This window comes from Vombatus ursinus, unplaced genomic scaffold (genome assembly GCF_900497805.2).
Source record: "Vombatus ursinus unplaced genomic scaffold, bare-nosed wombat genome assembly UNPS02014825.1, whole genome shotgun sequence".
NCBI classification, from domain to species: Eukaryota; Metazoa; Chordata; class Mammalia; order Diprotodontia; family Vombatidae; genus Vombatus; species Vombatus ursinus.
Genome location: NW_020954603.1, coordinates 2,951,212 through 2,969,643, shown reverse-complemented (window position 1 = coordinate 2,969,643; position 18,432 = coordinate 2,951,212). Strand labels below are relative to the sequence as shown.

At 43.9% G+C, this 18,432-nt stretch overlaps 1 protein-coding gene across 1 annotated transcript in view; it reads left to right on the top strand.

Annotated features, from left to right (window-relative positions):
- Positions 1-18,432, top strand: part of SPATA6 (spermatogenesis associated 6) — a 137,104-nt gene that overhangs the window by 108,883 nt on the left and 9,789 nt on the right. Inside the window, exon 14 of the mRNA XM_027837967.1 lies at positions 13,498-13,589. Within this exon, the coding sequence (XP_027693768.1) occupies positions 13,498-13,589 (92 nt within the window). The remainder of the gene's footprint in view (positions 1-13,497; positions 13,590-18,432) is intronic.

The window sequence follows — 18,432 nt, the reverse complement described above, 5'->3', positions numbered from 1 at the left end:
CTGCAAGTCTCAAAAGCGGCACGGGGCCATGGCTTTTTCCTGAGCTTCCGGCCCACAGACTGAGGGAAAATCAAGTAGCTGATCAAAGGGGGATTGCAGGGATCTCTTTGCCAGTGCTGAGGCAGGAATCTCTTGCTTTACCAGTGCTTGGATCTGGGTCACAGTTCTGAGGGGTGGTCCTGGGGCAAGGAGGAATGCTGGTGCAGTGGAGCTTGTTGTGGTGGTGGAGAGAAAACACCTCACCACCTTGGAAGAACTGAAAATTTGCGGGTCCCTAGAAGTACTTCTGAAAACAGCTGTACAAATCCCCAAAGCTTGGGACAGTACACTCTTTACATTGGAAGTAGACTTTTACCTTAACAAAGAGTGTAAAACTCAAGTAATTGGCCAGGATCATGAGTAAGCAGCGCAAAAAGAGTCAGACTATATTATCTTACTTTGGTGACAAAGAAGATCAAAACATACAACCAGAAGAAGACAACAAAGCCAAAGCTCCTACATCCAAAGCCTCCAAGAAAAATATGAATCACTCCCAGGCCTTGGAAGAGCTCAAAAGGGATTTTGAGAAGCAAGTAAGAGAAGTAGAGGAAAAACTGAGAGTGATGCAAGAAAATCATGAAAAACAAGTCAACAGCTTGCCAAAGGAGACCCAAAAAAATACTGAAGAAAATAACACCTTAAAAAATAGCCTAACCCAAATGGCAAAAGAGGTCCAAAAAGCCAATGAGGAAAACATTGCCCTAAAAAGCAAAATTGGCCAAATGGAAAAGGAAGTCCAAAAGATTACTGAAGAAAATACTTCCTTAAAAATTAGGTTAGAGCAATTGGAGGCTAGTGACTTTATGAGAAATCAAGACACTGTAAAACAAATCCAAAAGAATGAAAAATTAGAAAACAATGTGAAATATCTCATTGGAAAAACAACTGACTTGGAAAATAGATCCAGGAGAGAGAATTTAAAAATTATTGGACTATCTGAAAGCCATGATCAAAAAAAGAGCCTAGACATCATCTTTCAAGAAATTATCCAGGAAAACTGTCCTGATATTTTAGAACCAGAGGGCAAAATAGAAATTGAAAGAGTCCACCAATCTCCTCCTGAAAGAGATCTCCAAAGGAAAACTCCTAGGAATACTGTAGACAAATTCCAGAGTTCCCAGGTCAAGGAGAAAATATTACAAGCAGCCAGAAAGAAACAATTCAAGTATTGTGGAAACACAATCAGGATAACACAAGATTTAGCTGCTTCTACATTAAGGGACCGCAGGGCATGGAATATAATATTCTGGAGAGCAAAGTAGATAGGATTACAACTAAGAATAACCTACCCAGCAAAACTGAGTATAATCCTGCAGGGGAAAAAATGGTCATTCAGTGAAATAGAGGATTTTCAAGCATTCTTGATGAAAAGACCAGAGTTGAATAGAAAATTTGATTTTCAAATACAAGACTCAAGTGGAACATGAAGAGGTACAGGAAAGAGAAAATCATAAAAGACTTATTAAGGTTGAACTTTTTACATTCCTGCATGGAAAGATGATATTTGTAACTCATGAGACCTTTGTCAGTATTAGGGTAGTTGGAGGGGAAAAAATTTTACGTATATATAGATATAGATAGATAGAGGGCACAGGGTGAGTTGAAAATGAAGGGGTCATATCTGGAGAATAAAATTAAGGGGTGAGAGAGGAATATACTAGGAGAAGGAGAAAGGGAGAGGTAGAATGGGGTAAATTATCCCACAAAAAAAAAACAGAAAAGAAAAGGCTGTTACAGTAGAGGGGAAATGGGGGAAGGTGAGAGGGAATGAGTGAATCATATTCTCATAGTATTTGACTTAAGGAGGGAATAACATACACACTCAATTGGGTGTGGAAATCTGTCTTACCCTACAGGAAAATGGGGGGGGAAGGGGACAAGAGAGTAGGGGGATGATAGAGAGGAGGGCAGATTGGGAGTAATCAGAAGCAAATACTTCTGAGGAGGGTCAGGGTCAAAAGAAAGAATAGAATAAATGGGGGGACGGGATAGGATTAAGAGAAATAGACTTAGTTTTTCACAGCATGTCTACTATGGAAGTGTTTTGCATAACTGCACATATATAACCTATATTTAGTTGCTTGCCTTATCAATGAGGGTGGGTGGGGAAGGAGGAAGGGAGAAATGTGGAACCCAAAGTTTTAAAAACACGTTTAAAAAAAGTGTTTTCACATGTAACTGGGAAATAAGAAATACAGGAAATGGGGTACAGAAATCCATCCTGCCCTACAGGAAAATTGAAGGGGAAGGGGATAAGAGAAGGGAGGGGAGAGATAGAAGGGAAGGCAGACTAGGGGAAGGGGTATTTAGAATGCCTGCCATCTTGGGGTGGGGGGAGGGCCGAGATGGGGTGAAAATTTGGAACTCAAAATCTTGTGGAAGTAAATGTTAAAAACAAAAAAAAAATAATAAAAATTACCATAAAAAATAGATTCAGGGCAATAGTCATATGAGCTGCATGTGTGTAGTAAAGGCCTAGTGTTGGTTTGCAGGCCTGCTAGCTGAAAACCAAGTTGGCTGAGTGCCTGGGAACGTGGCCCTGGTGTGGCCACCTCCGGATGTTATGGGAACTCATGAAGACTATTTACTAAAGCATGGTGTGGCTGGGTCTGTGTTTTGTGGGAAGTGATCCTTACTTAGGCAATCATGGATGAATGAAAAGTGCTTATTAACCTCTCACTATGTGCTGGGCATTGTGCCGTGCACTGGGGGCACAGAGATTAAAAAGATGTTTTCATTCTCTGTATTGACATCTCCAGTGCTTAGCACAGTGCCCGGCCCTCGGTATAGGCTCTTACTAAGTGCTTTTTGATTGATTTGTAGTAGGCTGAATGAGTTCAGCCTGAAGGACAGGAGAGTTAGAGGGATGGACGAGAGCTATCCCAGTTCTCGAAGGGCCGGGCACGTGGGGACGAGGCATTAGCTCCGTGGTGCTTGACCCAAAGGGCAGAAGAAGCAGAAAGTAGACTGATGTTTTGTTTAAGTAAAACTTGCAGTAATTAGAGCTAGCCACCCATAAATGGAATGGGCTGCCTCAGCCACGACTGCTCAGCTTCTCCCGGCTGCCATCGCTTCTCTTGGCTAGCGTCTCTTCCCTGTTCGTGATTTCCTCAGCGCCGTTGCTGCGGCACGTCCGAGAGATAAGCTCTGTGACGTCTTGTGTCCAGGCCGGGAACCTCAGTGCTCTCTTCACTATCTTGGGAGGCTGTCCTTTCTCCATGTGGTGTGCCTCCCCCTTTTCAGTTTGAAGGACATTCTTCTTCTGGATGAGAATGAATCAGAGTGAGAGTAAGGCGATTCGGTCCCTCTCTGTCGCTCAGTGTCCCACATCTGGGCAAACTCAGCAGTCCCTACTCAATTCATCGGTTTTTTCCCAAAACCTGTTTTTCCTCCTAACCCTCTTTTTCCTCTTTGAAATAATCTCTGAGCTTTTCTTTCTCTCTCCCTTTCTATAATTAAAAGACCACAGCTTTGGAGAATTGTGAGGAACCAGGTGCAGTCAACTCCCAAGCATCTTCCACATTTGGGTTTTCCACTCCCAGATTCTCATGCCTGCACCTAGTCCATTCACTTAGCTGAGCCCTTCTCTCTGTGCCCTCTGGAGACAGGTCCACCTCTCCCCCAGACTCAGGCCCTACCCTTTCTCCAGTCCTCCTACATGTGTGGGCTCTGCCTCTCCAAGGCCTCTAAAACCGAGCTTCTGAGCACTGAGCACGTAGGTAGTAAGCATTCCTTGTAGTTAATGACCTGAGTCTGGACCACCTTCCTCCTGGGATGGGCCACTCACTCCTTGCTGGAGAGGTCCTCTTGTCCCTGCTGTGCTGCAGGCTGCCATCCCTTTGGGGGTCTATTTGTTCCCCTCCCAACACTGTTATCACTGGTCCAGGTTTGTGTACACATCTTAGGTCAAGACTTGGACGCCCTGAAGGACAGTAAAGTTCCTTTGTTCTGTTCCCCGAGTTGGCTGCTCCCACCTCCTCCAGAAGCTTTTCTTGGCCACTTCAACTCCTCCCCTTACCCCAGCCCCCTACTCTTGAGGGATCGCCTCTACCCTTACCTCTCTCCCCAGTGTGGGGCCTCAGTCTCCTCTTTTTGTCTTTTCTCTGTTTTTGCATCTTGGGCTCAGGGCACTGTGGCCCTCGAGCAATGCATGAAAAAGATGCTAAATATTCAGTGATAGTAAACAAGTGGGTGCCATATTTTAAATTACTGTGGCCGATCTCTGGATCTTCAGTACTTTTTTCTTTTTTCTCCGTCTTAAGAACTGGTTTATCCCAGGATTAAATATGGCTGCCACAGCATAGTAGAAAATCAGATGCCTTCTGGGTTACCCATGTTCTAGATTAGATTCATAAATCGTGTGTCCCAATCATTTGATCCCTTCATGGGGGACAAAAGCAGAATTCACTTTGCCGAGTGCACATCTTCTCAGACCCTCAAGATTGAACTTGGACAGAAACAGGACCATGTGCTCATGCATGCAGAAAAAAACGTGCTAGAAAAAACATGATTTTAAAGGCACATAGAGATCAATTTTCATGATCTCTCAGGAAGGAAAAGATTCCCCCCAATCTGCTAGGTCAAGGTATTATTAGCAAGAATAGGCGATAGAGGGGACTTCTGGGTCACAGGACCAACAAGATGGTGGACAGGACATTTTCTCTGATCCCCACGGCCTGTCAGACCTCTCCAAATCAGGAATTATATGACAAAAATAAAACAACTTCAGCTTTTTCCATAGTCTAGGACAGAGGTGTCAAACAAGTGGCCAGCAAAACTCCCGAGTGGCCCAAACCAGATTAAAATGTATAGGGAATGTTTAATGAAATAAATTAAAATATAGTACAACATAGATAACATCAGTTTGTGCTTTTCTAAGTCAACGTGCAGCCCACAGGGATCTTTTCTATTTGAGTGTGACACCACTGACCTAGTACACCTGGAATCCAAACAACAACAGTGCATGAACTGATGCCCACCTTGAGCTTTCCTGCGCTGTGCACCACACCCCAGCAGCCCAGCTGCCCCCAACATAGGGACTGGCAACAAAACCCAATGCCACAACACCACACCCTTCTCCCCCCAACCTGTTATGTGCTGAAGCTCACTGGCCCACCAGGCAGCAGCACTCTGTGCTACAAGAGATCTCAGCAGAAAGAGGTTGGACAGGTGTCCACCCTTGAAATAGAGCTCAGTCCTTCTCAGAGACCATCAGCCTTAGCTCCGAGGGCACCAGTTTGGCAGCCAAGAGAACTGCTAAACCAGAGAACCGAGGAGCAGAGGGAGCTGACAGGACACCAGGACAGGATCTGGAACATAAGCAGGTAAACAAAGAGGAAAAGCAGTAACAGCAGAAGGAAAATGGCTTCCATGTCTAGCGAATGAGTAGAAGCATCTAGGAATAAATACTGCAAAATGAAGGAAAATGATCCAACTCTTGTTGAGACAGAGGACCCTATGGAACGTGAGCAGAACATGGAACCCCAGCGCGCCATTCCTGAGTAATTTAAAAGAGAAATGAAAATGATGAGAGCAGAATTTATGGCAGAATAGAAAAATGGGAATCTGCGATCACAAGCTTCCCCAAAGAAACAAAAGAAACATTAGATTAGGAAAGCAAATACACAGATGTGAAGGACAACCTAGAAGAAGAGAAGCAGAAAACAGTAACATTTTTAAAATAGGCTTACTATCCAAACAAAACATACTGATTTTAAAGAGAGGATGCATAGAGATGACCTAAGGTTCATAGGTCCCCCGGAAGAACATGACAAGATAAAAAAAACCCTTAACATCGTAATGGAGGAAACGATACAAGAGAACTGCCCAGAATTTTCGAACATGGAAGAAGAATTCCCAATTGAAAGAATTCCTAGATTACTCCAGAAAACAGAACAAAACAAGACTTCAAACTCTAAGACACATTATAGTGGTTAAATTTAACAACCCAATTCAGAAATGAGTTCTGCAAGCAATCAGAAAGAAAGACTTTCAAATACAAAAGTAGGGAAATTCAGATAACACAAAACTTTTCTGCAGCCACCAGAAAATGCAAAATGGAATGGAATCATTTGTTCTGAAGAGCAGTGGAGCTCAAGATGCAGCCCAGGGTGATCTAACAAATCTGAACTTAGTCATAAATGAAAAAAAGATGGATGTTCCATAATAGAGAGGCACTGGAAACAGTGTTAGAAAGAAAACCAGAAGGGCAGCTAGGTGGCACAATAGATAGAATACCAGCCCTGGAGTCAGGAGGACCTGAGTTCAAATCCAGCCTCAGACACATAACACTCACTAGCTGTGTGACACTGGGCAAGTCACTTAACCCCAACTACCTCATATTTAAAAAAAAAAAAAGGAGGAAGAAATAAAAAAAAAAAACAGATAAAAGCAGGAAAGAAAAAGGAGCTAATAAACAAAACTTTAGAGGGAAAGGGTAGCAAATGGAAAGGGTGATAAGGATTAGAGAGCCAGTGGGAATAGGGCCACCTCAAAAAAAGAGGCTAAAGTACCTGAAGGAACATGGTATTTTGTTTACAGTAGAAGGGTGAATATATCATAATTGGAAAAAAACAATATTAGAGTCAAATGGAGGACAATATAAGCCTGATTCTCGTATACTTAAATATGAATGAATTAAACAATTCAGTAAAATAAAAAAGAGTGACAGTTTGGATAAGAAAACAAAAACTCTACTATCCATCCCTTACAAAAACATTAAAAACAAAAGCAAAGACATAGATGAAATTAAACTGAGGAGATGAGGAAAAAATTTTACTATGCATCGGGTGAATCCAAAAAATCCCAAATAGAAACAAAAATCAGGAGTTTCAGTCATGCTATCTGACAAAGGAAAAACAAACATTCAAGAAATAAAAAGGGACAAACAAGGAAACAACATTATGCTGAGAGGAACCATAGACAACAATTGCTTCAGATTTCTTAGCATCAGCATTTATGAAGGAAACATTCACTGAGCTATGAGAAGACATAGACAGTAACACAATAGTGATAGGAGACTTCAACGTCCCTCTAGCAATTCTGAATAAGTCTAACAAAAAGATAAGGGAAAATATAGAACTAATTAAATTGCTGGAGAAACTAGTGTTAAAAGACTTATGGTGTCTTCTAAAAGGGACTGCAGAGGAATATACAAATTCTTAGCACCACATAAAACTTTTACAAAAATTTACCATGTATTATAGCAGAGATATATTGCAAATAAATGTAAAAAGGTAGAAATAGTTAATATGTCCTTTATATATAATGCAATAAAAATTGGTTCAGGGATCACAAGCAAAAGACAGAGTCCCAAATGGAGACTTAACAATGAAATCCTCAATAATGAGTGGGTCAGAGAACAAATCATAGACAATAATTATGTCAAAGAAAATGATAATGATGAACCAACATACTAAAATTTCTAGGATGCAGATAAAGCAGTCCTCACCGGGAAAATCATATTCCTACAAACATATATTAACAAAATAGAAAGAGAATAATGAACTTGATAGGCATTTGAAAAAGTTAGAAAGCCAACAAATAAACCCCAAATGAGCACAAAAATGAAAAACAGATAAATTCAGGAGAAACATAGCAACAATAAATGAAACTAAAAGCTGATACTTTGAAAAGACGAACAAAATTGACAAAAGTTTAGCAAATCTGATTTAAAAAGGAACAGAAAGTTAAGTCAATGAAATAGCATGTGAGCCAGATGAAATCCCAATAAAACCAGAAGAAATTAGAGGAATAATTAAAACATGACACCTGGTTATTTGCTAATAAAACTGAAAATGCAAAAAGAAATAGAAGAATATTATCAAAAATTTAAAATATGCAAACTATCAAAGATCTTAAATAGCCCAATCTCAGAAAAGGAAATAGATCCAACTGTAAAGGAACTATCCAAAAGCAAAACAAAACCAAACCTCCTGGTCCTGATGGATTCACAGAATTTTAGCAAACTTTTTAAGAACAATAAACACTCATACTTCCCAAATTGTTCTCAAAAATTGAGAAAGAACGCTACCAGAATCCTTTTATCTGGCACCTAAACTGGGAAAATAAAAAACACAGAAGGAAAACTCTAGGCCAATATGATTAATGAATATTGACTCAAGCATTTTAAACAAAATCCTATAAATGAGACAGCAGTTTATCAAAGAAATCATTCATTATGACCACATGAAATTAATATCAGGAATACAAAGTTGACGGTATTAGGAAAACAGTCAATAAAATTAATCATATTAAAAGCCAAAATATTTAAAACCACATGATCATCTCAATAGATGCATAAAAAGCCTTTGACAATATGTCACTCTTTTGTGCTAAAAACCCTACTAAGTATAGGCATGGATGGACCTTTTTTAATACAGTGAAAAACATCTATTAAAAATAAAAGGCAACCAAAAAAATAAATAAATAAAAGGCAAGCATCACATGCAATGGGGATACATTAATACCTTTTTTAATAAATAAGAGAACCAAACAAGGATACCTCCTCTCTATTATTTGAGTTAGGTCTGGAAATGCTAGCAATAAGATGATAAAGATATTAAAAGTAGGGGCAGCTAGGTGGCGCAGTGGATAGAGCACCAGCACTGGATTCAGGAGGACCCGTGTGACTCTGGGCAAGTCACTTAACCCCAATTGCCTCAACCCCCCCCCAAAAAAAAGAAATAAAAGTATAAGGATAGGTAAAGAATAGATAAAACTGTTACTATTTGCTAATGATATGATGTTACACTTGGAAAAATCCTAGGGAATCGGCATACTAATTGAGACAATAGCTTCAGCAAAGTTATAGGCTACAAAATAAAGCCTCAAAAATCAACCACATTTCAACATAACAATAACAAAACCCAAGAAGCAACAATAGAAAAATGCTATTCCAAATAACTACAAAGTTCACAAAATATCTGGAGATCAACCTACCAAGGTTCACCAAAGACACATATAGATACAGCTACAGGCTTAAATAGCAGAAGGAATATTCAGTGTTTAGGACTAGGCAGTATCAATGTAATAAAAATGATAATACTACCAAAGTTAATTTCTATTTTTATTGCTATGCCAATCAAATTACCAAGGGTTTACTCTATAGAACTCAGTAAAATAGTAACAATTTTCACTTGGAACAACAAAAGATATAGAATGTCAAAGGAAATGACTGAAAGAAATAGGGATGCAAGGGGAATATCACTTACAGACCTCAAACTACGTTATAAAGCAGCCATCCTCAAAACTGTCTGGTACTGGTTAAAAAAGAGAGAGATCTGTGGAACAAGGGAGAATCCTAAATGATAGAACTCAATAACCCAATGTTTGATAAAGTAGAAAACATAAATTACCTAGGAAAAACAATCCTTATTTAATAAAATCTTCTGGGAAACTGGAAAGCACTCTGCCAAAAATTAGGCTAGTCTAGCACATCACACTACCTCCCACAATATCTCCTGGTGATAGCTGTGAGAGGTATATGATCTGCTTCAAATTTTTTTTATAGTATAACCTTAATATTAAAGATCATACTATTAAAAAATTAGAAGAGAAGCAGATCATATGCCTACTCTAGCTATAAGCAGATGTATATTTTAAAATATATCTTATTTATTTCATTAAATATTTCCCAATTACATGTAAAAAATTAACATTCATTTTTAAAAATTTTGAGTTCTGAATTTTCTCCTTCTTTCCTGCTCCTCCCCCCTCCCTTGAGAAAGCAAGCAATATATCGATTAAACATGTGAAGTTGTGGAAAACGTTTCCATTTTAGCTATGTTCCAAAAGGAAACACACACAAAACAAGAAAAATAAAGTTTAAAAAAAGTATGCTTCAGTCTCCATTCAGAGCTGGTCAGTTCTGTCTCCAGAGGTGGAGAACATCTTTTATCACGGGTCCTTTGGAATTGTCTCGGATCATTGTCTTGATCAGAGTAGCCAAGTCTTTCACAGCTGGCCATAGAAGACATATTCTTAACCCAATAAGAGATAGAGGCAATTGTAAAATATACAATAGATAACTTTGATTATTTGAAACTGAAAAGCTTCTGCACAGACAAAATTATTGCACCTGTGATGAAGAGAAATGGTCAAATGGGGAAAAAATCCTTGTATCAGATTTTTCTTATAAGGGTTTAGTATCCAAACTGTATAAACAATTTATATACATACATACATTTGTATGTATCTATAACCAATTCCCCAGTAAATCAGTGGTTAAAGTATATGAACAAACAGTTCTCAAAAGAATTTCAAAGTTTTCACAACCACATGAAAGAATGCTCCAAATAACTAAAAACAAGAGAAACACATATCAAAACAACCATGAGGTTTCACCTCACACCCTGAAAAAATGAAAGATGAAAGATGAAAAGATGAAAAAAAAATGATAATAGTTAATGTTGGAAGGGTTGTTGAACAACAGGCACACTAACACATTTTTGGTGGAGCTGTGAATTAGTACAATCATTCTGGAGAGCTTTTTGGAATTAAGCAAATAAAGTGACTAAAATGCCCATACCCTTTGAACCAAAGATTCTTTCACTGGGCCAATACCCCAGGGAAGGCATCAATAACAAAAAATATCCGAAATAGTTATAGCAGCACTTTTTGCTATAGCAAAGAATTGGAAATAAAGTAGACATTCTTCTACTAGGGAATGGCTAAACAAATTGTAGTACAAGAATTTTATGGAATATTATTGTGCTGTAAGAAATAATGACTGTGATGAATACAGAGAAGCATGGAGAGATCTGTATGAACTGATGTAGAATGAAGTAAGCAGAACCAAGAAAACAATGCACCCAGTAACTACTACAATGTAAATGGAGAGAACGACGCTTCAAAAATTCAAAAGTTAATGTAACCAAATTAGCAAGATCAAGCAGGACTTGAGTGAAGAGGAACCCCCCCCCCCCCCCGCTCCCCAGCTGACCCTATCATGGAGGTGGGAGGTCCACAGGTGTTACACATGGCATCTATTTTTATTTTTTTCCAACGTGTGGATTTCTCTTTCCTTTAAAAAAAAGTACTTTTTTGTTATATGGAATCACTTTGGGAGGTACAGGAGGAGGGATACTGGGGATGATTAGAATGATGTCAAAAACAGGAAACATCAATGAAAACTTACTTTAGAAAAGAATACAAGATGGAGATGATGTCAGCCGCTACCCACCCCCGTACCCACTTTTTCGTCTCTGTAAAATCCTCATGAGAAAGGTCTCCTGTGGGAGGAACAGCACCTATTGTGGGTGCCCTACCATGATGCTGCAGTAGCCTCAGGATCTCCTGGGTGTAGGCACCCCCTCCACTGGTACCACTTGTGACCTTGTCATTCTGTGGGATTCTTCTCAGTGTGCTTCCGTAAATCTTCCATTGGAGAACCATCCAACACATGGGACCCTTCCTCTGGTTTTCTCAATAGTTCATGGATACAAAAGCAATGCTCAAGCTGCCAATTTTCCCTTGCTCTCCCTATCTCTAATGTGTTTCATACCACTAATCAGAAGGTACTAAAAATCCATGATATGTTTGTAGAAAGCATGAAAGAGAAATATAGACCCTTGTAACGGTGTTGGAGTGCTGTTTTGTTCTAGTTGGTTCAGAAACACCAGATTTGAACTTGGAGACCATTGTCATGTTAGGATCCTGAAGTATTACACGTCCCACAGCTAGTGAAAGGCAGAGCCAAAATTCAAACCCGGGGGGCAGCTAGGTGGCGCAGTGGATAGAACACCGGCCCTGGAGTCAGGAGGACCTGAGTTCAAATCCAGCCTCAGACACACAACACTTACTAGCTATGTGACTCTGAGCAAGTCACTTAACCCCAATTGCCTCACCAAAAAAGAAAGGGGGGGGGATTCAAACCTGGATCTTCTTATTTCCTGTATAGTATTATTTCCACTTCACTAAGCAGTGATCAAATGGTTGTATATGTGAAGACTTAACAAGCCAATAGTGAATCTATTTTGCTGAGGCAGTAACATCAACTATAAACTTATCAATGGACCAAACTCAAGGAACGTGGCTATGGGTAGTGGTCCTTGATACAGGAATGCCATTCTATGCCTGGAAGATCACAAGGAAGGAGGTCCTTCCAGCATCTGGATGAGATGGTGACAGGTGCCGTAGGGTGAAAATGAGCTGAGACTTTGGAAATTTAGAGAAGCACATAGTTTTCCTCTAGGCAAATATTTTTCCAGCATTACACTTTTTGAAGTGTCTCTTTTTTGTGAGATTCCAGAAGGTTTGAGAATGCCAAGCTGGACCCTGAGCAGCTGAGCTCATTTCAGGGCATCAAGCTCAGGCATGAGGAGGGTGTCACTGTCACCAAGGACAGAGACATAACAGGAATCAGGCGCCATTTTGTTATCTTGTGATGTTTACTGTTTTACTTGACACTCCTATTGACCCTGTGAACTCATGTTGGACCCAGCGTGGCTATTCCATTTAACCTCTTGGGTCTGGAAACATAGCTATTTTCCCCAAGAGGGTTCTCCCCCTTGGCCTTTTTTTTTTTTTTGAGGCAGTCGGGGTTAAGTGACTTGCCCAGGGTCACACAGCCAGAAAGTATCATGTGTCTGAGGCCAGATTTGAACTCAGGTCCTCCTGACTCCAGGGCCGGTGCTCTGTCCGCGGTGCCACCTAGCTGCCCCTGCCCCTTGGCCTTTTTACTTCCCCTTAACTAACAGCACTGATTGCTCTTGTTCTCATAGGAAGCAGGGGTCCGAGACTCAGGACAAGTCGGTGTGCTTCACTTTTGGATCCAAGAGGCCCAGCTGGCCCTGGGCCCGGATGGAACCAGGAGCACAGTAGCAGCAGCGGCACGTGGGTGTCATACTCGTGCTGCCAGGTGTCCCGAGGTAGACTCGGGCCTGGCAGGGGTATTTAGAACTGGAGGCACCCAGCCCAACCGTGTCACTTTGTAGACTGGGACGTCGAGTCCCAAAGTGAGGGAGTGACTCACACAAGGTCACCAATGTAATAAGTAGCCAAGTTGTGATTCAAACCCAGGTCTTCTGACTCAAAATTCAGTGCTCTTCCTACCACACTGCCTTCCCATCCGGGTGTGGAGCATCACAGAGCTTGAGTGAAATGTTACGTTTATTGGCTAACAATTGTTAGCAGGGTTCCCCTGAGGTTCATTAAAGCTAATGGTGGGGCAGCTAGGTGGTGCAGTGGATAGAGCACCGGCCCTGAAGTCAGGAGGACCTGAGTTCAAATCCGGCCTCAGACCCAACCACTTGACACTTGCTAGCTGTGTGACCCTGGGGAGGTCACTTAACCCCATCGCCTAGCCCAAAAAATAAAATAAAATAAAGCTAATGGTAAGTACGTGGTGTTCTGCCTTCCTCTTCTCCTTTGTCAAGAAATTTAAATAAATTTTTTTGAAATGAAAGCTATTTCCAGAGAGAGAATAAACCAAGTTCCTGATTTTTTGAATTCTTTCAGGATGAGAGAGATGAGGAGAAAGACGAGGAGCTGGACCCGAAAAGAAGTTTAGCACATAAAGACTCTGCCTGTGATAGCGACCCCGAATACAGGTAGGGGAGGCCTGGGCTCAGCCTTCGGCCCGAGGCTCTTGGGGCAAACACAGCCGCTCCCGCTGTGGTGGGCAGTGTGGGGGGCTGCCCTCCAGACCTTCCTTCAGCGGTGGAAGTGTTCACTGTTAAAGGTCAGTTTGCCTGGTTTTAGCCCAGGAGAAAAGGGCGTTTTCTAAAAGGAAAGTCGGGTCTCTTTTTCCGTCTCTAAACTTCAGAAGTGTGTTGTTGCTGTTGTTTTTGGTCATCGTTCCAGAGTTGTCTGACTCTCCGTGACCCCATCTGGGGTTTCCTTGGTAGAGATACTGGAGGGGTTCGCCATGTCCTTCTCCAGCTCATTTGACAGATGAGGAAACTGAGGCAGAGAGGGTTAAGTGACTTGCCCAGGGTCACACAGCCAGTGTGTGTGTGTCTGAGGCAGAATTTGAACTCACATCTTCCTGACACCAGGCCCGGCGCTCCACCCACTGCGCTCTGCAGCTGCCTGGAGTGCAGGTGATGCTCCCCCTCCTATTCCTGCAATTCTGGCTTCTCGCGGTGCGGTCCCGGGGCACGTGAGCTCTTTCTGGATCTTCACATCTCTCTGCTGACTCTCACTGACCTCCCAGATGCCACCTACGCAACCCCAGCCTCGTCCTCCCTGAACCCAAGTAGGAAGCTTTACATTTATCCTTAATAAGTTTCTATCTCGTCAGATTTGGCCCGGTGTCTTTGGGGATCCTGACTCTGCCGTCTGGCGTTAGTGCTCCCTCCTGTTTGGGGTCATCTGTGAATCTGACAAGCTTACCACCTACGCCTTTACAAAGGAGCTGATGAGAATGTCAAGCGCAGATCCCTGGGGCACTCCACCGGAGACCTCCCGATCAATCGGTTCCATCTAATAATGTTGCAGTCTCGGGCACCTCTCTCCTGTTTATTTTCCTACAAGAATAGTATGCGGTACTTCATCAGGTGCTTTGCAGAAATCTCAGTAAACTCCATCTACAGTGTTCCCCAGATTATTCCCCTTATAGTAGAGCCCTGCCAAAAACCGATGAGGTTGGAAGTGTGATCTGGGGTTGGTGTGGCGGCCTTCTGGCTCTCAGGGATCGCCCTTTCCAGAGGTTCACCGATGAGGAGCATAGGCTGCAGTACAAAGCCCGGCAGATCTGCCGGATTGGCATCACCAGCGGCATCTGAGGGATGCCCTCCAGCTGGCCCAGGGTAGCCGCCTGGGCTCCCGGCGGCCTGCTCACAAACCCCTGCTCCCTGGTCTGCCTGGCTTTCGGAGACAAAACTGCTCCCAGTTTTCTCTCAGCCCATTCCTTGCGACTAACGCGGGCCTTTGTTGTCGTGGGTCTGTGTAAGAGAGGGAGCGAACGGAGAAAGCACTTATTGACCACTCACTCTGTGCCAACCACGTGCCCATCTTTGCCTTTAAACCACTCGGAAGGGTCTCGAGGAGGTCTTCGTGGTCCTCTTTTGCTTTTTCCTCAAAAACAGATGTTAGACACGCAGCCCAAAACAGATTAAAATATAATTATGAACAATCTAGCTAAATCAATAAAATAGTCAAGAAGTGGCCCCCGGGGTCTTGTGCTTGGGGTCGTGGCCCCCATTCCTAATGGAGTTTGACCCCGCTGCTCTGACACACTGACTGAATCCAGCGAAGGATCTCTGGGATAGCAGACTCATGATTCGTTAGGAAGTTTTAATTACCTGTAATGATATCTTGTAGCTGCAGAGTTGTAGTCTGACAGAATTATAGCTTGCCATTATGTAATTACGTGCTCTGTACATCTTTTTTAAATTAATTTTTTCCGTTATGAAGCATTTGTTTTTTCTCCCTCGCCCTCACCAAGCGGGGGGTGGGGGGAAATAATACAAGACTCTTGCAACACTAAGCACAGTCAAGCAGAATCACCGCCCACGTTGCGTTGGCCGTGAGGGGGGCAACCTTCTTTGTCACTGGCTCTCTGGGATTGTTCATCTTTCACACTGACGACGTGGAGTGTTGAGTGCGCTCCTGGCTCTGCTCACTTCCCTCTGCATCAGTTCAGACAAGTCTTCCCAGGTTTTTCTGAACCATCTCCGTGCTCATCAGCACAGTATTTCACCAGTCTTAGACCATGATTTCTTCATCCATTCCCCAGTTTGCCACTGCAGAAAGAGCTGCCATCCACGCTTTGTACGTGTCCCTCCTCCTTGTTCAAGAGCTCTGAAATCTCTTCATCTGACCATGGGCTCTCCGCCTCTCCTGCTGTCCTCCCACCAACCCCTCCTCCTCCTCCCCCCGACCAGGGTCTCCCATCCCTCAGCCTCTCGGTTCTCCCCCAGGCCATTGCCCTTGAACTAGAGGCTCTCTCCTCTTTTCCCCATCTTGGTCCCTTGGACCCTGGGAGGTAGATGCTATTATTATTCCTATTTCACAGATGAGGGAAAAGAGGCCAACAGTGGCTGAGTGACTTGCCCAGGGTCATACGAGTTAGTGTCTGGGGCTGGGTGTGAACTCAGAGCTTCCTGACTTCAGGCCCAGTGTGTCCCCACCCACAGTTTCTTCCTCTTTTGGATCCACATCATAGGATGGTTGTGAAGAAGGAGATTTGTCGGCCTGAGCAGCTAAAGAAGTAGTGGCTGTTGTGGGCTGGTTCTGGACTGGTTCTGGGCCAGTGCCAGGTCCTCCTGCCAGGAGCCTGAGCCTCTGCTGCCGGTGTAGCTCTGCAGTGTGGGGCACGTGTGACCTGAGCGGCGTGTCCCCGTGACAGCTTTGAGGAAGGCCTCGGGGACTGAGGAGAGGACTGACCGGCCCCAGGCCCGCCAGAGTCAGAGCCGGTTCGCTGTGGCCCTGGGAGCAGGCAGAGGAGGCCTCAGCTGTCCAGCGGGGCCTGGGCAGAGAGCCAGTGGAAGCCCCAGGCAGCGGCTTCCAGGGGCTGCTGTGCGGCAGCATTAATTAGTACCTGGCTCGCTGCAAACAGAGCCCCGGGACCCCTAAAGGGGAGCAGAGGGAGAGTCCGGCTGAGAGGGCCGTTGGCCTCAGATCGAGGAAGTTGTGTGCTAATGTCGTATGTGTCAGTAACTCCGCCAGAGCTTGGCTCAGAGGATCAGGGGTGGTTTCAGGGGACAGCGGGAGCTGGGGGGTCAGAGTGAGAGTCCTGCCGGCAGCAGGCCAGACTTCATCCGGAGCAAAGAGCTGAGAAGCAGTAGCTGGAGTCTCCAGGCTTCCCCACCGAGCCTTGGCCAGCACCTCTGGGGAGAATTCAGACTCTGTGACGTGGTCAAGGTGTTTGCCGTGGCCTTCGGGAGGCCCAGGTCCAGCTGCGACCTGTACTGAGGAAGGCTGATGGGCTCTCACCCAGCGTGCGTGAGACAGAGCTGAGAGGCCCTGGGCGGAGGTTTGAATTCCATTTCTGCTGCTTGCCCACCGTGTGCCCTTGAGGAAATCGCTTTACCTATGTCAGCCTTGGCTTCCTTATCTGTAAAATGGGGGAACTGAATTTTTATTCCCTGCCTCACGGGATGGGCATGAGGATCAGGCTGTCTTCACTGAGGGTACTTTGTGGCCTCGAGGAAATTTTGTGCATCCCTTCATTCATCAGCTGTTAGTATTACTGTGAGAAGGGTGATGTGAACACATTTATCCCCATTTTACAGACAAGGAAACTGAGGTCCAAAGTACTGGCATCACTTTCTCTAGATCCCACTACTACTCAGTCTTTGAGCCAGGCCTCCAACCCAGATCTTTTGGCCTGTGCCCAGCCCTCTTTCCCCTAGCTCACATGCTTTGGTAATGCCAGCATCTGTGATTTCACTGGGGTTATGTTTTCCCTCCGCTGACATAAATTTCAATCTGTCTGTGACTTAATAGATGGTTTTTGTAAACTGCAATAGCAAGGACATCCCCTGGGCCCCTCCTTCTGGGGCTGGCGCCTTCTCAAGGGGCGAGGCCACCTCTCAGGTAGCAGGCCCAGGCTGAAGCCTTTTCAGTCTGCTGGGGTTTGCTGGAACTCAGCTTCTACCAGCAACCTAGCATTGGCAAGCCTGAAGCCCCCTCCATCCCACAACCAAGCATTGGAATTGTATCTGGCCACCTTCCCCTGCTGCCTCTAAAGCAATTATGATGTCATAATCATTTCATAAGTTATGTGGTAGGAAAGGGAAGACGTCTGTAGTGAAAAAGGAATTGCCAAGACCTAAGAAAAAGGGTTTAGAGTCAGAACATGGGGCCCCTTGAATGTCAGTGCTGGGAAGGGCCTTATGGATAATCAAGCCCAGCATCTCTTACAGAGGAGGAAACCGAGGCCCAGAGTCAGCCCAGGGTTACACAGTAAAGAAACCTAGGACTTGCTTCATAGCATCTCATCTTAGCACTCAGTCAACATTTATTAGGTGCTTACTATGTGCCAGTCAGCATGCTAATTAAATATTTGGAATGCTGATCAAGCCCCCCCAAAAACGGTTCCTGCCCTCAAGGAGCTTACATTTTAAGGAGGGAAGACCACACGTAAAAGGCAGCCGAACATCTGGAGGGCAGTAGAAGGTGCGTCCTTACATGGGGCATGCTGGAAAAAACCTTGAGAGTCAAGACAGGAACCTGGAGAAGAGTAAAGACTTGGCTGGCCTGGTCACTTCTCTTCAAATGGCGATTCTGGGAGGAACTGTCCAAGGGGAGGAAGGGGCCACAGGGCCGAGTGAGCCACCAGGGGGAGAGGCTACTGTGCCCTGGTGAAGATGGACTAGAGGGAAGCCAAGAGCAGCCCAGAGAGGAAGGAGGATGCAGACTGAATGAACAGAGGGTCACAGTGACTGGGTCGGCCTTCACAGTTCTCATGGGCGCAGACCCCACATTCGGCCGCTTGACTTTTTCAGT